General features: G+C 40.9%; 1 protein-coding gene across 1 annotated transcript in view; it reads right to left on the bottom strand.

Annotated features, from left to right (window-relative positions):
* Positions 1–3,505: 3,505 nt before the first annotated feature.
* LOC145408102 (tachykinin-like peptides receptor 86C) overlaps positions 3,506–22,704 on the bottom strand; it is a 187,203-nt gene continuing 168,004 nt past the window's right edge. The window contains exons 8-10 of the mRNA XM_080278910.1: positions 5,756–5,904; positions 3,816–3,920; positions 3,506–3,555 (exon numbers count right to left, since the gene is read on the bottom strand). Of these exons, the coding sequence (XP_080135036.1) occupies positions 3,506–3,555; positions 3,816–3,920; positions 5,756–5,904 (304 nt within the window). The remainder of the gene's footprint in view (positions 3,556–3,815; positions 3,921–5,755; positions 5,905–22,704) is intronic.

Here is a 22,704-nt window from a genome sequence, read left to right as displayed (position 1 = left end):
CCATCTTATGGAACGGAGGTGCTGAGCGACAGGAACAACATCACACGTACTCGCCAAAAGCGCGGTTTGTTCGATCTGGGCGGCGCAATTCTTGGGAACATCTTTGGATTGGCTACAGAGGATGACCTTAAAGAAATAAACAACAAATTTAATAAGATAGCTCAGGTACTAACATACCAGGATAAATTCATCACAGGACAGAACTCGGCAATGAAGACAATTGTGAAAAATCTGAAACAAGCAGAAAACGTAGCTCTCGAGAGTTTAGAGGGCAACGTTACTCTTTTCCAGCACTTCTCCATCATCACAGAACATATTGACACGATTCTACTACAATTAGAGAACACTAGAGATCATTTCAGGGCACTTATGCAAGGAATTTCGAATGCTGGTGATGGCAAGATCACGAATGACTTACTCCCAGTTCATGAGCTACGTCAGATAGTTAGTCAAGGCATACATAAACATAAATTGAAGCCATTGTTCCGCAGTAGGGAATTTATGCAATATTACCCATACTTAGAAGCAACACTAACACCAACATCAGTGATAGTTCATGTACCATTCATCACGGAAGACCTGTTCACAGTATACCAAATACACCCCTTCCCCTATAGAAACAACAACACTTTAGTCATCATCAACATCAACACAGACACCGAACTCATCATGGTCTCCAAGAGACGAGACACTGTCACTTTCGCAAGTGAGTCAACGATTGAGCGAAAGTGCCGCACATCCTTACATGCTGTTCATCTTTGTCCTGCGTACATTTTCACGTTTCAGCCTACTGATACGGTCCCTTGTGAAATGGCTATCATCAGCAATAACAATATTCATCATCATTGCAACTTCACTTTTGCTCCAGATAAACTTGTACACCATCAGCGCATTGGACACTCGCAGTTTTTTTATTTCCCTCATAACACATCAGTTTACATAGTCTGTCCAGATATACCACCATCTCATACATCAGCCTCAGGATTATACATAGCACCAGACTACTGTGCGGTATTTACACCATCCATGTCTACTTTTTCCACCATCAATCACTACGCCATTATCAACCATACACACAAACATTTCCACCCACTGCCTGATATGAACTTAAACATGAGCACAAGTATTAAGCTGACTTCACCTAAGTTTGAAAGTATGCAGCTGATCAATGAAACAATGAAGCCCTGGGAAGATTTGAGTTTGAGTATGTTCAACCCATATTATGTGTATAGCCAAGCACCTTCTGTCTTTATAATCATCTGCATTGTAGTTGCAGTATTGCTGTTGGCAATGCACAGAATGCATGCAAGAATTGCTAATTTGGAGTCATTGTTTAGTGGGGGGAGAGTTAACATCACAGTTAACCACCCTGAATGAAGTGTATATATTTTGTATATAGTATTAATTATATATATAAAAAAATAATAATAATAATAATAATAACACAAAGAAGAATGACCCATATATGACAGACCAGTACCATTATCTTTGAATGAAATATTAATAACTCTTACAATAATCTTAATTTTAAACTATTTTTATTCTTGCATGTATGCATTTCACTATAATATCCCAAGTACATACTGTATTACAGTTAAATAATTTACTTTAATGCATTTATTCCAATATGTATACAACTTATTTAAAATGTAGTATTACTGAAGAATCACTATTTACTATGAATAATATATGTATACAATATTCATACAATTATGTTACTTTACAATATTATGTATTTCACTTAATTAGCTTATAAGTTCATTATAATGTGTATGTAGTATGTATTAATATATTATAACTATTAAATGTCGATGGTACGCCATTTTCGCGCGGCCGAGCAAATATAGGACTACATAATAGATAGATAGATAAATAGATAGATAGAGAGACAGATAGAAGCAGGAAGTCAAATGATGAGAAGGTGTTGTGTCTGCGAGAATCTAGCAGCGCTAAACATGCTTACACGGAGGAAAGCTGACGACAGCGGCCAGTAAGGAGATGATGCAGTTAGCTGTCAGCAGTCCTCTCGTGAGAAAGATCTGTTGCCATGAGGAACATATGTGACACACCCCTACTACACCAGATTTTAGAAAAGAGAGTTTAGAAGGAGACAAGCGACCCTAGAGAGAGGTCGAGACGGAGATTAGCCTTAGAACAGAAAGAGAGAGAGATAGCGAGACAGGGAGGTAGCTACCCGGAACTTATACTCTTATACCTGTTTAATATTTCCAAGACAAATAAAAATAGTCCCATACTATTCTTTACCTCTCCCGTCACTACATGACATCTGGTGGGGAAACTACTACAAGATATAAAAGCCGCTCGACCACAAGTCTAAAAATATACTTCTCTACAAGTATATTTTAGACTTGTGGTCGCACAATTCTTACTAATACATTCAGGAGTGAAGATGTTCGTAAGAATGCAGCAAAAATAACTAATAGGAAACGTCATCGGAATGAAGACCTAACTAACGGCAACCTCACCACGCTCCTACATGAAATCGGAAGTAAGCTGAATCCTGATGAATGCTAAGTATAATAATAATAATAAAAAAAGGCTTAAGTACAAATAACTATGAAGTAACATGTATAACGTCTAACGAATGATGGTGCAGTTTATAATGGATATACTATTAATACATGAACATTTTCTTTTCTAAACGGGGTGTTAGCTACATCAACTTTTACATCGGGCATCAGATATTAGAATTTTCATGAAAAAATGCATTAGACAACGATTCTCATATTTCTTTCGGGACCGTTTGTTGTGGAGCCTCCTCCAGTCTGCGAAAGGCTAGTATTCGGATACATTGTAGAAAGTCTCATAAAAATACAAACATATATATATTTATTTTTTCAATACCGGGTGTGTTTTTTACCCCAGAAATATTATATTGGGTATATATTACTGATATAATAATGAAAATATGTTACATGTAATTATTCGTTTACTTTTTTACTTTCGGGACCGTCTGTTGGGGAGGCTGCAGGTCCCCCAAGAACGTTCCAGTAATTTGTTCGGGCCGTCCCGAATGCCGTCCCCAACAGAGGCCTCGGAAGGCTGGTTGGGGGCGACAGTGAAAACGAAAACGTGTGTTCGGAGGCGAGTAGGCTGTTGGGAACTGCACTGGGGACGACTGTGAAAACGACTCTTAGACCTAACTTGGTGGAATGATTTAAGATCAGTCAAGGGTGAGGTGACTCGGTAAACTTTCAAGGCCATAGGACAAGATCAAAGGGCTAGTCTTTTAACTTATTTTGATTCTGTTTGGACATAGCTATGTCCTTTCATGTGTTTACAAATCTCACTTTAGACACGTGTTCTCCTGGGTTAGGGAAGCTCTCTTAACACCTTTTCCTATGCGATTTATTTTTTTTTATTACATCTCACTGTCATCTTGTGTGTTACATAAATCCTTCCAATACTGCCATACTGTGCATAAATTAAGTATAAAAAGATATTAACCAGCCATATCCAAAAATAAATCGCAAAGGAAATGATGTTAGGGACCTTTCTTACCTGAAGAGATTGCGGCCTCTTTTCTGTTCAGACCTGGTGACGTATAAAGAATCTATTACAAACACAGTCGTTATAATACTCTGATTTACACGTGTATCAATATTCTTACACACACACACACACACACACACACACACACACACACACACACAAGCTCATATATACGCAAAAATACAAATGTACACAAATCCCCCCCTCCTCTCTCTCTCTCTGTCTGCTGTCTGTCTGTCTGTCTGTCTATCTGTCTGTCTGCTTTCTGTCTGTCTGTCTGTCACTCTCTCTCTCTCTCTCACCGTTCCTGGCGTTGAGGCGTTCCCTGGAGGAGTACACTAGCAGGTGGTTGTTGGAACGTGAGCCAGGGAATGTTCTCAAGGTCCCGTTCACGCCCTGACGCGTATCTGAAGAGAGAGAGATGTTTACTTAGGAGATAAAAATTGCTTAAGAAAAATACACAGAAATCGAACTGGGTCAGAGAAAATTGCGTGAGATAAAAGTTTCGTCGGAAGAATAATGATTTACGCAAGATAATAATTTTGCGTAATAATCTATCTATCTATCTATCTATAGCCCGACGCCCTAATCCCGCAAAGGGTGGCCGCAGACAAAACGCCTCCAAGTCACTCTGTCACCCACCATTTGACTCCCCTCCCCCCAACTCACCCCCCCATCCCTCATATACCTCTCAACTCCATCCCTCCATCATTGGTATAAATACTGCTTTCGACAAAAAGGTGAGTGCCATCAAATTTCCTTTAAAATCTGCGTAAGATGTAACTTTACTTTGGAAATCTAGAGAATATGAAAATACGGAAGAAGATCAACGTGTGGGAAAAAAAAAAAACTGCGCAAGCTAAGAATATTCCGTATAAAATTAGCGTTGCGTAAGATAAAAACATTTGTGCAAGATAAAACTGGGGACCTGAAATAAAACCTTTAGGTGAAACTTATCTCGTGGAGGGTAAAAAGTCTGAGCAGGTAAAAAATGAGTGAGAAAAATGAACAAAAATGATAAAAAATGCGTAAAACAATTTAGTAAAGTGACGTGGCCGACACAGGAATAATAATTTAAATCAGACGACGATTTTTTTTTCTTTTTTCTTTGCTTTACTAGACACTATTTTTCTGAATTTGATAAAGATATAACTTACTGAAAGCAACAATAAAAGCTACATATTTAACCCTTCCAGTTCGAAAAGTTTCTTCCAAATAGACATGAAATAATTTGAGGGCAGCAAGAATATAATAATAATAATAATAATAATAATAATAATAATAAACAGTAGCAGCAAAGAAAACCCCAGGCTCATCGGCAAGTGAACCCTGTGAACTGCAGGCTGAAGCGGCCCTATTCCTACTTACTATTCTTCTCCTCTCGGGGGATAAGGAGGAAACGAGGGCGTTTGTGTAACCGGGCAGCTCCTCCGTCTATATAGGCGCCACCTCGTGAAGGCGTCCCTCTCACGAACCAAGTCATCGGAGAGACGTGGTTAATCTCTTGAATCCAGTGATATTTTCTTTTTCTTTTTTTTTCTTATATATCTTTGCCACCTTCACACGGTTTGATGTAGTAGTAGTAGTAGTAGTAGTAGTAGCAGTAGTAATATCAATAAATAAAAAATAAAATAATAATAGTAATAGTAGATGGCTGGTAACCACAGCCGTTGGCGTGCTTGGGGCCAACGGATTGTAATATGAGGGTTAGTGTTAACCTTCACATTACAACTCCAAATGGTGAACTGTATTAGCAAGGTTGGTTTTGATCTTCACAATATAATTCACCAATGGATGAAGGTGATTTAAAAAAAAAAAAAAAAGCAGTAGTAGTAGTAGTAGTAGTAGTACCGGTAGCTATTATTATTACTACTACTGCCACTATTATTACTATTATTTTCATTATCATTATTATTATTATTTGTTGTTGTTGTTGTTGCTGTCGTAGTCCCAGGATTATCTGAAACATGAACCCAGCGGACTGCAGGCTGAAGTTGCCTTCCTGAAGTCACCATTCTCCATTCACGGGATAGGGAGGGAGTTGACGGGTGTTTCTAGAGGCTGGCAGTGATTTCAGCTTGTTATATCAATGCCATCACAAGAAGGCCTCCCTCCCCTATGATACTGTTGTATTGAGGTTAGTCTCAGGTTCGAAGACTCATACTGATTGAATGGGTTACTTGTTGAAACTCACTCACTCACTAACTCACTCTCTCTCTCTCTCTCTCTCTCTCTCTCTCACCTGATTTAGAGCGGGAGGAAGGGTCGTCGCAGGGTGGGTACTGATACCTCCTCTCAGGGGGCGGTGACCCCTGGTAGGCTGACAGGCGCTGACGGGGGTGGCGCAGACACACACAACCCACCACAACCTCACGGAAGTATGAGCGGAACCTGGAGAAGACAAACAACACCTTTGATAGCCGCACCCAACCATGCAATACTCTGAGATACCAAATTATATACGTGGTGGCGGGCGGCAGCCTTAGGATCCCACCTTGGATAACAACTGGAGGGCCACTACTTTGCGAAATTTCTTTTTCCTAGGTAAAAAAAAAAAAAATACTTCGACCATCCATACCGTTGTTGCATGCTACTCTAGGGGGCAGCCTCCCCCTGAGGGCAGCAGGGAGGCCTCCGCTTTGCCTAACACCTGGTCGGGGCGGAGTTCTAGCATTGTACCGAATTTCATATTATGAGAAGAAGAAGAAGAGGGACATTTACAATTATGCTTATCGACTACACGTGGGGTCTTAAACATCGTTAACCTGAGCATTTAAATTTGGTTATCCTGCTATTCCGCTATGATTATATTAAGCTGAAATACTCCATTCAAACTGAGGAGGATTGACACAGCCTTTATTACTGTCATTACTGGTAGAAGACTCCCCTAAACTGAGGAAAACTGACTAAGAACAGCAAGAATAAAATAAATAAGGCCTAACCATACTGGGGAAGTAAAGTAGGTGCTGCAACCATCATCATCATCATCATCATCATCATCATCATCATCATCATCATCATCATCATCATCATCATCCCCGACCTCTTTTCCCACGTAAGGATGTTGGAATATGCTTTCACCTTGTCGCTTCATCTATATACCTACCAAACTATCTATCTGTCTATTTATCTATCAAGCTATCTATCTATGTCTATTTGCGGCTCCCACCTAAGGATGCTAGAATATGTTTGTACCTTGTCGCATCACCTGTCTTCCTACCTACCTGTCTATCAATCTATCTATCCCTCTATCTATCTACCAATCTGTCTGTCTGACTACTTACCTATCGCCAGACTCCTTAATCCCAAAAGGGGTGATCGAAAAGAAATCACCTCCACGTCAACCTGTCCTATGTCATCAGGCTGCCTATCCCCAGCTCATTTCTCTCTCTCTCTCTCTCTCTCTCTCTCTCTCTCTCTCATACCAATAAAAAATAAATATCGATACTCAGAGACCTAACCAACATAATCACTCCTTCACATACAGCTCTTTTTTACAAACACTCCTTTCCGGTCCGTACTTAGCTAGCATGGGAAAGGTTAAGTCTGTCTGTCGGTCTCTCTCACACACCACACACACCGAGATGGGATCCTGTCCTCCAGCGAGCTACGAATGAACTAATGCTAACTTTAACCCTTTCAGACCTAGTACCTCATTTTTATATCATTCTAGCATGCATTCATACTTTCTAGTACTGAAGGAGCCACTTGCAAAGAAGGCGTTAATGAAGGCTGCATCTAACACTTCTAGTTCGGTAGGTTAATGGAAGAATGGAAATCGTCTGGAGCATAAGCTGAACAAATGGATCCTCGGACTGAAAGGATTGGTTGCTATTGTTGCTAGAACCCTAAACTCATCTCGGCTTGGACCCAGTGGACTGCGGAAAATAGTCCACTTCAACCGGTCGTTCCCAAAGATCATTTGTTGAGGTTATTGTTTGTGCTGGGGTAATATGGTGCAGATGTGTGTGTGTGTGTGTGTGTGTGTGTGTGTGTGTGTGTGTGTGTGTGTGTGTGTGTGTGTGTGTGTGTGTGTGTGTGTGTGTGTGTGTGTGTGTGTGTGTGTGTGTGTGTGTGTGTGTGTGTGTGTGTGTGTGTGTGTGTGTGTGTGTGTGTGTGTGTGTGTGTGTGTGTGTGTGTGTGTGTGTGTGTGTGTGTGTGTGTGTGTGTGTGTGTGTGTGTGTGTGTGTGTGTGTGTGTGTGTGTGTGTGTGTGTGTGTGTGTGTGTGTGTGTGTGTGTGTGTGTGTGTGTGTGTGTGTGTGTGTGCTTTAACTCCTCCTCCTAGGCTATTTAATATTCATCGAGTTCCTGGAAAGTTCTTCCACTATATTGAATATTCCAACTATGGTTTATAGGGGAATGTCGTCCCTCGTAGACAAAATAAGAATTCTCAGAGATGATGAAAGGAAGGCAGATATGGCTTTGGCATCGTAGTATATGTTGTATATTGGACTCTTATCCGTAATGCGATATTTTGGGAGCGTGACCCTCCCCAAAATAAAAGTGGTCTGAAATAAGAGAAAATGGCAGAATGGTGTCAATGAAACTTCTCAGATCAGTTCGGTTGGTTACTTGATAATGTCCTCCACTATATATAAATTTTCGTCAGTATTTATAGAGGGGTCAGCCCTCCTCCAAAATCAAAATAGGGGAAGGATTGCAGATATGGCTTTGATTTCTTAGTACATATTGTACAATGGATTTTCATCCATAATGCGATATTAGGGACGCCCTCCATGATTCTTGAGGGGTGAGCGTCTTCGAAAAAAAATAAAAAGAAAAAAATGAGAGAATTACTTGAATGAAACTTTCAGAATGAGTTTATTGGTTACTAGGAAGGTTTTCACTAAATACAATTTTCCCACCCCAGCTTTTAAGGGGGTCAGCCCCCCTCACCTAATTAAAAATTCTCAGAAATAGTGAGAGAGGGGCAGATATGGACTTTATATCTTGGTACATTTAGTACAAAGGACTCCCTTCCTTAATGCAGTATTTGTAGAGTGTAAATCTCCAGTTATTGCCGGAGGGGTCAGCCCCTACCAAAAATAAATTGATAAAAAACTGGGGAAAGTGAGCATATGGATTTCAACGAAATCAGCAAACAAATCTCAGGATTCGGTGTGTAGTTTCCATGTTTTTTCTGTAGGTACAAGACGAAACTGGATATCGGTATTCGGAGAGGGTGATCCTTCCCCAGTGGTTCTTGGCGGGGGGAGGGGTAGTCGCCTCCTACAAAAAAAAAAAAAAAAAAAAAAAAGCTCAAGAAAAAAATTTCTTGGGGAGTCTGCCCACTACCCCCCCCCCCAGAAAAAAATCAGAGTCAGGAAAAGGATCTGAATGAAACTTCCCAGGTGAGTTAGTCTCGTTTCCCCAGAGGTCCTCCACGATATACAGTTTTCCAGCCATTATTATTAGGGAGGTCAGCCCACCCACAAAAAAAAAAAAAAAAAACAATCAGAAATAGTGAAAAGAAGTCAGATATGATTTTGATATCTTAGTATATACTGTACAATGGACTCATCCGTAATGCGATTTTTGGGGAGCATGACCCTCACACTGATTCTTGGGGGGGGGGGTCAGTCTCCCCACGTAAATAAAAACGATCCGAAATAGAGGATGTGAGCACATGGAAGCCACATCAATCGGCATATATATCGCGTGATCGGGTATGCAGTTTCCATGTTTGCTCTGAATGTACAGAAGGAAATTTCGCATCTAGTTTACCAGAGAAGGGTGGCAAAGGGAGCATAAAGTTCAATGTTCTCATGCCGTGTTTCCCTCTAGTACCTCTGCCCAGATTAATACCGCCTTCTATGCAGCCTCTTTTACACGCACACAGCACACATAAAAACTGATCTTAATGCAGGGTCTCAGCCATCAATTCCGCTCAGGAGCGGCATGGAGACCAAGAATGAGATGGAGAGACAATTGGCCCGTATTCTCGTCGTTAAGAAAGCTCCCTAACACCTCTTCCTAATCGATTTATTTTGCTCATTACACCACAGTATCCTATTCTGTGTAACTTAAATAATTCTGATAATACCATACACTGCATAAATAATGTACAAAATGATAACAGTCAGTCGTATCTAGAAATACATCGGAAAGGAAGAGGTGTTAGGGAGCTTCCTTAACGGCCGAGGATACGAGCCAAGAAACGAGTGTACATAAGGAAGGGTGATGGTGTGTCGTGGGAAGAGGCTGAGAGAAGAAGGAGATGAGGACGAGATGGTGAGATATTGTGAGAGATACTGCAAGGGAGGGTAATGGTGTGTGATGGGAAGAGGTTGTGAGAGAGAGAGAGAGAGAGAGAGAGAGAGAGAGAGAGTGTTACTAAAGATTTCACGAAGCTTACCCCGTGTACATGCTTGCCCAAATTCTAAACCCTTGCCTGTATTTCTCGACTTCAGCGGAATAAAGCTGCCCTAAGCCCTAAGCCCCAAGCCCTAAGCCCGCTCAGTGGAGGCAGCTGGACATAAAGTAAGCCCGACTAGAGGAGATTAGAAGCGGATTTTTGGATTTTGATGGCTGTTTATGAGGTTGAAAAAGAATTCCTGGACTTAAATGATGAGTGGGTGAGAATGTGGCCTGGGTAATTGGGCTTAAGGTTAATTAGTCCTTCTTATGTCCTATATTAATTTTTTTTATTTAATTGGTCTGGCCCTACCTCACCCCATTTTTGAGGGGGACAAGAGACTGGGATGATAATGATGATGATGATAATTTGCAATATTGTGTGAGTAACTAACACATCTAATACAATGATGCGTTCTTTTTACCCTCCACCTGACGATGTCAGATGAGGGTATTGTTATCACTCGGACGAACAAGATAGGTGGCGTAGAGATTTTCGCTTCCGGAGCAAATCTCAGAAAGTATTAAATACAGAGTCATGAAATTTCACATAGTTACGTGTCTTATAGTAAACTGGTGCCTTTTTGATAGGTAGAATGCTGTGGCTTCAGTAGTTTTTTTTTTTTTTTTTTATAATGAAAACGTAATAAAAAAAATCCCAGAGATTTCAGTGCTGCCTGTGCATGGAATCTTAAGGGGAAACAATAAAAATGGTTGTTTATTACCGTGTATAAAACTACTGAAAATTTTAAGTTTTATATCTCTGTGTTTTACAGGGGGGGGGGGAGGTGAGGGCCATGATGCGCTTGGCTAGGTGTGCAGGGAGGTGGGGGGTTATGTGCTTGGTCAGATGGAGGGTTGCAACAGCGTAGCTTTGCCTATGTTTTCATTATCTATCAGTCTGACGCTTGTAATTTGATGATGCATTCTCCTTTTTATTACCGGTATCTATCAATCACTCTATTTTCATTATCAGTTTATCATTATGTGTCCTTATATATATTATGTCAGTGAACATAGTAAAATGACACAAATAATGAGGAATGACAATTTAAGACATATCTGCTGCAATTTTATGAATGGAGGACACCTGTAATCTGGTCAATGGATAAATATTTTTTTATTGTTTGATTTTACCTTCCTCTGTTCTGTTACTGTAAGAAAAAATATCCGACAATTATTGCCTTAGTGAGAATATTTTTAGTAGTCAAAGATGTCACTACATCAAAACGATAACCAATCACCGTTTATTTATCTCAAAGCATGCGTGTGTGTGTGTGTGTGTGTGTGTGTGTGTGTGTGTGTGTGTGTGTGTGTGTGTGTGTGTGTGTGTGTGTGTGTGTGTGTGTGTGTGTGTGTGTGTGTGTGTGTGTGTGTGTGTGTGTGTGTGTGTGTGTGTGTGTGTGTGTGTGTGTGTGTGTGTGTGTGTGTGTGTGTGTGTGTGTGTGTGTGTGTGTGTGTGTGTGTGTGTGTGTGTGTGTGTGTGTGTGTGTGTGTGTGTGTGTGTGTGTGTGTGTGTGTGTGTGTGTGTGTGTGTGTGTGTGTGTGTGTGTGTGTGTGTGTGTGTGTGTGTGTGTGTGTGTGTGTGTGTGTGTGTGTGTGTGTGTGTGTGTGTGTGTGTGTGTGTGTGTGTGTGTGTGTGTGTGTGTGTGTGTGTGTGTGTGTGTGTGTGTGTGTGTGTGTGTGTGTGTGTGTGTGTGTGTGTGTGTGTGTGTGTGTGTGTGTGTGTGTGTGTGTAATAAAGTACTGCAACTTTCTCTTTTTCCTCCTATTTCTGTAAAAAAGCATGAGTATTAGCATTAAAGGTCAGACAGTCTCACTGGGACCATAAAGTTTGTGTGCTCTCTCTCTCTCTCTCTCTCTGGGCCTCATGGAAGGAACTATCCACAACAAGAACGAACACTCTTAAAAGCCGAGTATTTTTTCTTTGCTCTGTGACTCTTTTGGCCGATTGTTGCCAAAAGTAAAATATTTCATGCCTGCCTCACCCTCAACCCTTCCACTAAGTTTGGTCTCAACAGAATAAAAAAAAAAAAAAAAAAAAATGTTTGAGCTGACTTTGCCCTGTGACCTTGACCTTCGACCTTTTGTTTTATAAAAAGAACTTTATCAGACTTGGATAACCTTTACTGGTTTTACTAAGACTGGCTCAGATCAACTCAACCTTGTCCGTGCTATAGGATGAGGTATTTGACCTTGTCTTGTGACCTTGGTCTTGGACAAATTGTTATGAAAAACGAATTCCTTCATCGCTACCTTACATTGAAGCCTACCACAAAGTTTCGCTTATAACAGATAAAAAATGCCATATAACACTGCCATTTGACCTATTGCTCTAAAGAAATATAAGGTAAGACTTTTTCCTGACCCTTAACCCTTCCACCAAGTCCGCTTGAAATCAGAAGATAATTGCCTTAGATACTGCATTCACACACAGACTCATTCGTTATATCGACTGTTGATTCTCTGCAATTCTGAACTCCATCGCCTTTGCCTTACCCTCAGTCCATTCCCCATCTTTGGTCTAGAACACATGACAACTATTTAGACAGATCTTGGCATATGATCTTCACCTTTGACCTAGTCTGTGACCTTGACCTTTGTCTGAGTGTTCCCCCAAACAAATAAGTTAATCCTTTCTTTAACCTGAATCTCTCCACAAAAACTGGTTGTAATCGGGTAAAAGTAACTGAAGTTTACCTTGCCATTTGAATTTGACTTTTGATCTCTCGCTCTCTCTCTCTCTCTCTCTCTCTCTCTCTCTCTCTCTCTCTCTCTCTCTCTCTCTCTCAAAAAAAAAAAAAAAAAAAAAAGTCTATCGCGACCTTGGCTGTGCCTCAACAATTTCACGAAGTTTGATCCAAATCGGAACAAAACCATTATTTTTAGGCATTTTGTTCACACACAGACACACTTGGGTGGGACTTTGACTTTGTTCTGTGGCCTGACTGTTCTCATATTCAAATCCCTTCTCTCTTGCCTTACTCTCAACCTTATCTCCAAGTTTGGTCTATATCGGATCAAAGCTTTTAGTTGACCTTTTCATGTGACTTTGACATTTAACCCATTCGTGAGGCCCTTCCACAAAATAACCTTTTTCTAGCCCTACCTCACGTTCCTCAACAGTTTCAAAGCATGGTAGCGAAACACTCTGTAAACAATGAGGCAGAGGCAAAAATGGTGCTTCAGTTCACCACCTCGACAAGAATATTTTCCAGGCAGTTTCCAAGACCATAATCCAGCAGTACAGGCACCAAATAATCTTGTGGCCAGGACTTAAAATGTAACAGGCCAACCTCTTGCCTGATCCCCAGTACTTCCATCAAGTTTGGTTACAGTCGGATCAGAACTGTTCGAACTGTTTTGTTCACACACACACACACACACACACACACACACACACACACACACACACACACACACACACACACACACACACACACACACACACACACAGCATTAAACATGCCAATCTTACGGCTCTGACCCGCAAAGGTGTAAATATTAACGTAAGTGTCATATGTCTGAAAAAACTGGTAAATGCTTCATTTTTTTTTTATACACTATCAAACATAATTCTTTAATGTTTAACCATTTCAGTACGATAATGTCTTTATAAATTGTATTGTTTCTACCACCAGACAATTTCATAAAAGCTAAAGTGAGACCATGGAATAATTCGACTGCAAATTCTGTTTTTTTTAATACTATTTTTTCTTCTTTACACCAGGGCTTCTCTCTCCCCTTTACCCTCTCTTGTTCTATGTTCTTTCTCTATTTTGGTTACTACCCCTCACTCCTCATACCCTTTTTCCCTCCCTCAGTTCATCCTCTCTTCCTCTCACCTCATTCCCCTTTCCATTTTGTTAGCTCTCTCGTCCCTCTCTTCTCCCCTACCATCTCCCTCCCTTTGACTGTCTGTCTCTCTGTCTTTGTTAGTCGGTCTGTTTCTGTCTGTCTATATCTGTCTATCTACGCTTCCTATAATCTTTTTGTCTCCTTGTCTCTGGATATTACTCACTCTAAAAACACTTCTCAATCAAAAACACGTTTCTTTATCAGTCCCCGTTATATCTCGGCTTTGAATATTCTTTTCACTGGCTCCACAATTATAGATTTTTATTCATAGTGCTGCAGGTGATGAGATATGCTTTCGTGATAACAAAATGTAATACCTTTAGTTTGTATTTAGATGGACATATTATACTTGATGATGATGATGATGGTGATGATGATCATGATGATGATAAATAAATGGTGGTGATGGTAAGAATATATTGATTTATGGCTGATCGTGATGGTGATGGTAATGGTGAATATAAAAATGAAGATGACAAAGATGATGATGATGATGATCTTTATATTCTAGGATCTTATATTCTAGTAATATCTCTCCCCCCCCCTCTCTCTTTCTTTCTCCTATTATACGTCCTTTCCTAGTTTTTATTCCTTTTCCTCTTCTGTATCTATTATCTACTCTCTCTCTCTCTCTCTCTCTCTCTCTCTCTCTCTCTCTCTCTCTCTCTCTCTCTCTCTCTCTTCTATTATCCGTCCTTTCCTAATTTCAACTCTTTTATCCTTCTTTGCCTGTTTTCAAGCCTTTGTATTGCTTCTTCGTTTCATCATGCATTTTACCACATTCTAGTTTGTCAGCTTCTCACTTCATCCCGTCTTTTTTTATATTTCTCGCTCTCATCATTCTTTTCACTCCAGGTTTAAATTCTCCTTTGTTATGAATGTGGGAATACGAATATATGACTCTTATTTCCTTCAGCCCAAAAACAATTTCATATATACTTTTCGATGTCTATACACATATATTCAACTTAGGTAGGATCTGAAGCAAAGGGGTTACTCTTTGATATGTAAGAATGAAGGAACCACAGGCCAGGAGTCCGCAAAATCGTTCCCTCCAAAAAAAAAAAAAACACAGCAATAAGATAACTGAGAGCCATTTTCAAGTTTTTCAGCTCTGCATGTCTCATTATCTAAATAAAATCGTCTTAAGATAACAAAAATAAGGAAAAAATTATATTATTCTCTTGAAGGGGATAATTCCGTACTTTGGCTTTGACATCAGTGCTGTTAGTACCCAGCTCTGCCTTGGAAACTTTGCTGATTACCGGAAGTTCAATATCCGGGAAGATTGTCACCCTCTCAGTGTGTTTTACATCCTGGTAGCTTCCTTATTTCTTATTTTTTTCATTTTTTATTTATCTATTTATTTATTCTAAGTCAGTACCAAACGATTTATTTAACTTAAAAGAACCTCTCGTACTGTAAGTTTTTAATCTAACTCAAACTGTTCAAAAAAAATATGTGATTAAAAAAGTTTTCAAGAAATGGTCAGAACTGAAAGAAAAATAAATACCCTGGTTTCATGGCCTGTTTAAAAGAAGTTTCCCCATGTTGAATAAAATCATCTAAGAATGGCATAAAAATAAAAAAGTAAATCACCGTGTTGAAGTGTTACGAAGGCCAAGGGTACGGACACGCTCGAAACATATGATCGACAGGATGAAACGAACCAGGTTTGAACTACCTCAGTATCGGAGTCTGAAGTTTAGCCGGACCCTTGAGCCTCGTTTCCTCTTGTCAGTCACAAGTTTGGGGTAAATGTGGCCGCAGCCTAACACCAACCATCAAAATTTTAATGTTAATGGTCATTCTCGAAACGCCTTGTTCGTTATACACCTGCTTCTTACTTACTTGCTGTGTGTAATTCTCTCTCTCTCTCTCTCTCTCTCTCTCTCTCTCTCTCTGTATGAGGAAATTTAAGAACACCTTACAACAATGACTTTTTTTTATATTTAAATAATAAAAAAGGTTAAAAATCAGGGAAAAAACACCACAATAAGCTCTCTCAAAATACTGGCTCTGGTTGTGGCTGCTCCATCTTTTGCTTAAAGTATCGCGGCTGTCTGGGCCTACAACTCGACAGGGCCAAATTATAGGTTATCGGCTTGCGTTGGCTGAAGAGAGTCACCGCGGGAGAGAGAGAGAGAGAGAGAGAGAGAGAGAGAGAGAATCAACCTCTTCCAAGTAACAAATCAGTTAGTTGCAATACAGTGTTCATCACCATCAATTCTGACCTTTTCTTCCACCTAAAAATGTGTTATCAGAGTCGACATTTCAGTCAAAGTAAGGCTTCATTCAGTCAGCCTCCAGCCGTACAATGAAAGGGCGTAAGTCTAGCTGCCTCCACTGGCCGGGCTTCTGGCTTAGGGCAGCTTTAACCCGCATCATGGAGGAATTATAAACAAGGGGAAGGTATTCTGAAAGGCGAGCGCACGGAGAAATGACTTTGCGTACTCGGAGCATAATAACTGAAGGTCACACACACACACACACACACACACACACACACACACACACACACACACACACACACACACACACACACACACACACACACACACACACACACACACACACACACACACACACACACACACACACACACACACACACACACACACACACACACACACACACACACACACACACACACACACACACACACACACACACACACACACACACACACACACACACACACACACACACACACACACACACACACACACACACACACACACACACACACACACACACACACACACACACACACACACACACACACACACACACACACACACACACACACACACACACACACACACACACACACACACACACACACACACACACACACACACACACACACACACACACACACACACACACACACACACACACACACACACACACACACACACACACACACACACACACACACACACACACACACACACACACACACACACACACACACACACACACACACACACACACACACACACACACACACACACACACACACACACACACACACACACACACACACACACACACACACACACACACACACACACACACACACACACACACACACACACACACACACACACACACACACACACACACACACACACACACACACACACACACACACACACACACACACACACACACACACACACACACACACACACACACACACACACACACACACACACACACACACACACACACACACACACACACACACACACACACACACACACACACACACACACACACACACACACACACACACACACACACACACACACACACACACACACACACACACACACACACACACACACACACACACACACACACACACACACACACACACACACACACACACACACACACACACACACACACACACACACACACACACACACACACACACACACACACACACACACACACACACACACACACACACACACACACACACACACACACACACACACACACACACACACACACACACACACACACACACACACACACACACACACACACACACACACACACACACACACACACACACACACACACACACACACACACACACACACACACACACACACACACACACACACACACACACACACACACACACACACACACACACACACACACACACACACACACACACACACACACACACACACACACACACACACACACACACACACACACACACACACACACACACACACACACACACACACATGGGAAACGATACAAAGTCCATCGAGGAAGCAAAGAAAGTCCATCAAAACACGAATAAGTCCACTGGAGAACCACATTAAGTCCACCGAAGACCCACCTAAGTCCACTGAAGAGAGAAATCACATTTCAAACATTTTGGGGGAAGAGATTATGTCCAGTGCTCTCGTGGAGTAAGAAGGCTGCCCAACACCTTTCCCTTATCATTTTAGCTCTATATCGGGTAGGTTAATCCACTGCTTTATGTCATTCTTAGAGTCGGTGTTGCTGCGAAAGGAGGTATAATTACACAACAAGAACATAATTCAGAAAAAGGCCTCAACACCGCAATTATAGAGTATGTTAGAGCGAGCAAGATTATAATTGCATTTTTGGCTTTATTCTGTCACACCTGGCATTCTTTATGAATAGAATCCTATCACTGGAAGACAATGTCCATGAGAGTTTTGAGAAGCTCCAACATGCCATTATTTGCCCAATAACTAATGAAAAAGAAAGTTTTGGTGCTCCGCTCGTGCATAGTAAAATGTGTTCGGCTTTTTTCGACTTTATTTTTCATTTGTTGGGGAAAAGTCTGATATTATTGAACTGCAATTTTCGTGATAATCTGCAAATGGCATGGCATGACGGGTTCAACAACTGAGAAGAAAGCAAAATTCTGGTGCACTCCAAGCAGGGAAAATTTACAAGCCATATGGGCCAAGAAGTTAACACACTAAATTTAGTCAGAGGCATTGCGATCTTGCCCGCTTCACTCGCTGTAACAATAAGCTGTAACATGCAAGAAAAAACAATAAGGGAGAGATACAAGAAAGCATAAATAAACTAGAATAATATGTCCTTTAAATCATTTGAGTACCCGAAAGCCGAAAAAGAAAATTGAAATGAAGTACCCGAAAAAGAAAATTGAAATGAAGTGCTTAATGGAAGGATAAACCTATGTCAATGATTTATAATAAGCAAAGACGTGAGGCGACTGGGGTAAACCTAAAGCCATCTGTGCCTGGTTGTGGATTATTTAGGAATGCTTTATGTAGATGATTACATTTCACAGCTCGCAGACTGAATGTGAACGAATAAGATAGTTCTTTCTTGTTTTCTAGCATTACCCAGGTGCAAAAAGTAACAGGTAAAGAGAGAGAGAGAGAGAGAGAGAGAGAGAAAGATCTTCAAGCCTTCGGGACAGAAACAGATATTGGTTCAGGATGACACATTCAAAGCACCTTAACCCCCTCACCCCCCCTTTCTCTTTCTCTCTCTCTCTCTTCCTCATACCTATCCCTTCCTTCTCTCCTCCTTTCTCCTCTATCCATTCACACTTCTATCCTCCTCCTCCTCCACCTGTCATTTCCCTCTCTCCCTCCGTCTCTCTCATTTTCCCCCCTCCTTCTCTCTCTCACATTTTCTTTCCTCCTCCTCTCCTACTTCTCCAATAACGCGGCAAACATTCTTTTACCTGCATTCTTCTCTCCTCTAATGCAACCTCTCTCTCTCTCTCTCTCTCTCTCTCTCTCTCTCTCTCTCTCTCTCGTATAGTCCCTCTGGCTTTATTTCAACTAATATCAGATTTTTTTTTCTTCATATGTGGGTGAGTCATGGTGGTCTGGATTACAGCTATACTCCTTTCCCTTTATCTTGGCTCAGACGATTTTCCTTTTCCATATTACGGGTATTTCAAGTAGCTCGGGGGCAGAAAAAAGACAACATAATGGTTCTACATCCTCTCCATAGCACTTCTTCGTGACTAGCATCATATCTTTGTGTTAATCCATTGTCACAACCCAGCCTTCAAGATGGAGAGATGGCAATTTTTGGTAAAGTGAGAGTGAATAAATTGAATTGACTATTCTTGTTGCATCAGGAGGCTCCGTAGTATATCTTCCTTCCTGATTGATTCTACAAATTATATAATCATTTAGTGGTGGTCAGGGACGCCTTCACGTGGTGGCACTGTGTAACTGGACGGTGAAGCTGTCTGGTTACACTAACGTCCCTCATCTCTCAAAGGAGGACGATGATTGAAGGAGTAGGGGAACTTCAGGCTGCTGTCCCGTGTGTTTACATTCAAATGAGCCTGGGGTTGCATTTATTACTACTACTGCTACTACTACTACTACTACTACTACTACTATTACTACTACTTAGGGAGAGCCTGTAGTAGCGAAGAGGGTTAATGAAGGCTATATCCAACCCCTCCAGTTCGAGAAGCCTTGTCTAAACTGAGTAAAGTCTTCTGGTTGGAGCAGTAATAAAGTGAATAGTACGTTACCAGTGACGGGTTATATATAGGGTTAGTAGTAGTAGTAGTAGTAGTAGTAGTAGTAGTAGCTCAGGAAGAAGAAGAAGAAGAAGAAGAAGAAGAAGAACGAGAGGAAGAAGAAAAAGAAGAAGAAGAAGAAGAACGAGATGAAGAAGAAGAAAAAGAAAAAGAAGAAAATGAACGAGATGAAGAAAAAGAAGAAGACGTAATCAGTAGTAGTAGTATTAGTAGTAGTAGTAGTATTAGTAGTAGTAGTAGTAGTAGTAATAGTAGTAGTAGTAGTTGCACAAGAAGAAGAAGAAGAAGAAGAAGAAGAAGATGAACGAGATGAAGAAGAAGACGAAGAAGACGCAATCAGTAGTAGTAGTAGTAGTAGTAGCAATCCCAGGCTAAGCTTTATGTGAACCCAGTGGACTGCAGGCTTAACTTGCTCTCTCCTACAGACCACTATTCTTCCATTAGGGGAGACAGGGAGGGAGTGGAGGGACATTTGCATAACAGGGCATCTCCACCGCACAGTTATATCGGTGCCACCACATGAAGGCGTCAATCTCAGCTTAGTGTGCATAAATATGGAAATTTGTTAACCTTTTCAGTGCTGTTCTGCATTTTTTTTTTTTAATAGATAACTCTCCGGCAAGGGTAAGGAGTGGTTTGAGGAAGTTCAGGGAGTTGTTGCCACTTTTAAGACTGAGAAGGCTCTCCCTCCATCCAAAGGGATTTTTTTGTATGTAGCATGTGTTACAAGTTCAATGTTGTATGGCAGTGAGACCTGGGCAGTAAAGGAAGAGGATATTCGTAGGCTCAAACGTACAGAAATGTAATGATTGGATGGATGTGTAGTGCGTCCTTGAATGCGACTCCTGGGGGGGGGGGGAGGCTAGATCTACGATTAAAGAGATGGGAGGAGGGACGGAACTTGAGTGTATTGGTGTTGCGATGAGGAGGGACAGATTGAGACGGTCTGGGCATGTGGAGAGGATGGAGGATGAAAGTTGAGTGCGGCAAGTGGGAAGGGTGCGGAAAGTGAGAAGCTTGAACGATCAGAGTAAGGATGTGAAAGGTAGATTGAAAAAGACCTGGGACGAGGTCACAGAGTGTGACTTCAAGGTTAAGGGGCTGAATAGGGAGGCTGTCAGAGATCGGACAGCGTGGGGAACTGCCATTTGGTGACCAAGGCCAACACACGAAAGCATGTTGGAGCCTTTATAAACAATACGATATTCTTGCCGACTCCAGAAGAATGTATACAACTTGGGAAACACCTATCGCAATGAGGAAGATGAAAAAGGCCACATCAGTTAGTTTTATTATAATTATACCCGTGTGAGAGCGAGTATTGTACTTTAACTGACGTGTGTGTGTGTGTGTGTGTGTGTGTGTGTGTGTGTGTGTGTGTGTGTGTGTGTGTGTGTGTGTGTGTGTGTGTGTGTGTGTGTGTGTGTGTGTGTGTGTGTGTGTGTGTGTGTGTGTGTGTGTGTGTGTGTGTGTGTGTGTGTGTGTGTGTGTGTGTGTGTGTTTTACCAAAATAACTCAAAGTTCATATTCGATTTTAACCAGACTGGGTCTAAGGACTGAGGGCAAGCCAATGGGTAAATCTGTTTATTACCTTTGAAAGTACAGTCCAGGTAAGGCCAAGTTACAATTTTTATCCGGTTTAGACCAATGTTTGTGGGAATGTTGATAACGATTCGATTTCGAGAACACTCAGTCAATTATAAGTTAGCAGGGAGAAGTAAAAATCCAGGGTTTCAGGTCAAGGTCAACTCTAGTAGTTCTGCTCCGAATTGAACCAAACTTGGTGGACGGGTTAAGGGTCAAGCAATAGCGAAGGTATTCAGCTTTGAGAAAAATCACTTAAAGGTGAATATCAGAGGGTAAGGTCACATATTCAGCCTTTTGACTGCTTAACAGGCGAGGTTGTTGATCTCTCTAAGTTTCCTGTCTTTCTCAACTTCGGCATCACCTAACTTACAGAGGGAGTTGAGAATAAACTGAATCTCTTTTTTAATTACATTTTTATATTTTTTATTCACCATTCAGGCCAAACTGGAATGAGTCGGTTAATGAAGCTCCCTAAAACCTCTTCCTAAGCCATTTATTTTGTTTATTACACCTTGCCGTCCTCCTCTGTGTCACATGAATCTTTCTAATATCACCATACTCCTCATAATGTACAAAACGATATTAGTCAGCCGTATCCAGAATAAATCGGTAAGGAGGAGGTGCTAGGGAGCTTCTTTAACGACTGAGATACGAGCCTATAATACAGCAAAGTGAAATTAACTGGCAGGTACAGGGTGGAAAATTTATCGATGACAGAGTACAGCAATGATAGTTATTTCATTTATAAATATCGCAATTATAATGACTGCGATGCCTAACAAGATGAAAACAAAAAGAAAAACAACAGAACAGAGGAAAACAAAGGAGATAAATACTTATTCATGTGTATGTAAATATAAAAAAATCGTCTGTATAAATGAAAAGTAATATAAAAATCAATAGCCAATACAGTAGCCGTAGATATGGAAACTAAATCCATATATCAGTGTATCAAGGAATCAAGCGCTATGAATATGGTGATAGAGGGTGTGAATGTATCCAAGAATATCAGAGGAATCAAGCGTTCACGTACTCTATACTCCTTTTAAAGTAGCCCAAAGTTGCCATTTCTCCAACTTGAACGCTAAGCTGTAACAACAAATTAGCATTAGAGTATGATGCAAGTCACGAAGAAGTGCCGTGGAGAAGAGGTAGATTCGGTGTACTGTTTTTTCTGTCACTGAGATAAAACAAGAGACTTACACTAGAATATGATGCTGGCAACGAGGAAGCGGAATGGGAAGAATGTCGAGCAGAATTTTTTTTTTTTAATTGAGCTACTTTAAATCATCTACAGCAGGACAAAAATATGAATGGTTTTTAAAGCAAAGTAACAACAATA

Source organism: Coenobita brevimanus, chromosome 75, assembly GCF_032717465.1.
Source record: "Coenobita brevimanus isolate Jiangsu-jjx chromosome 75, ASM3271746v2, whole genome shotgun sequence".
Taxonomy (NCBI): domain Eukaryota; kingdom Metazoa; phylum Arthropoda; class Malacostraca; order Decapoda; family Coenobitidae; genus Coenobita; species Coenobita brevimanus.
The sequence above is the reverse complement of the archived record's forward strand: the minus strand, read 5'-3'. Positions and strand labels throughout refer to the sequence as shown.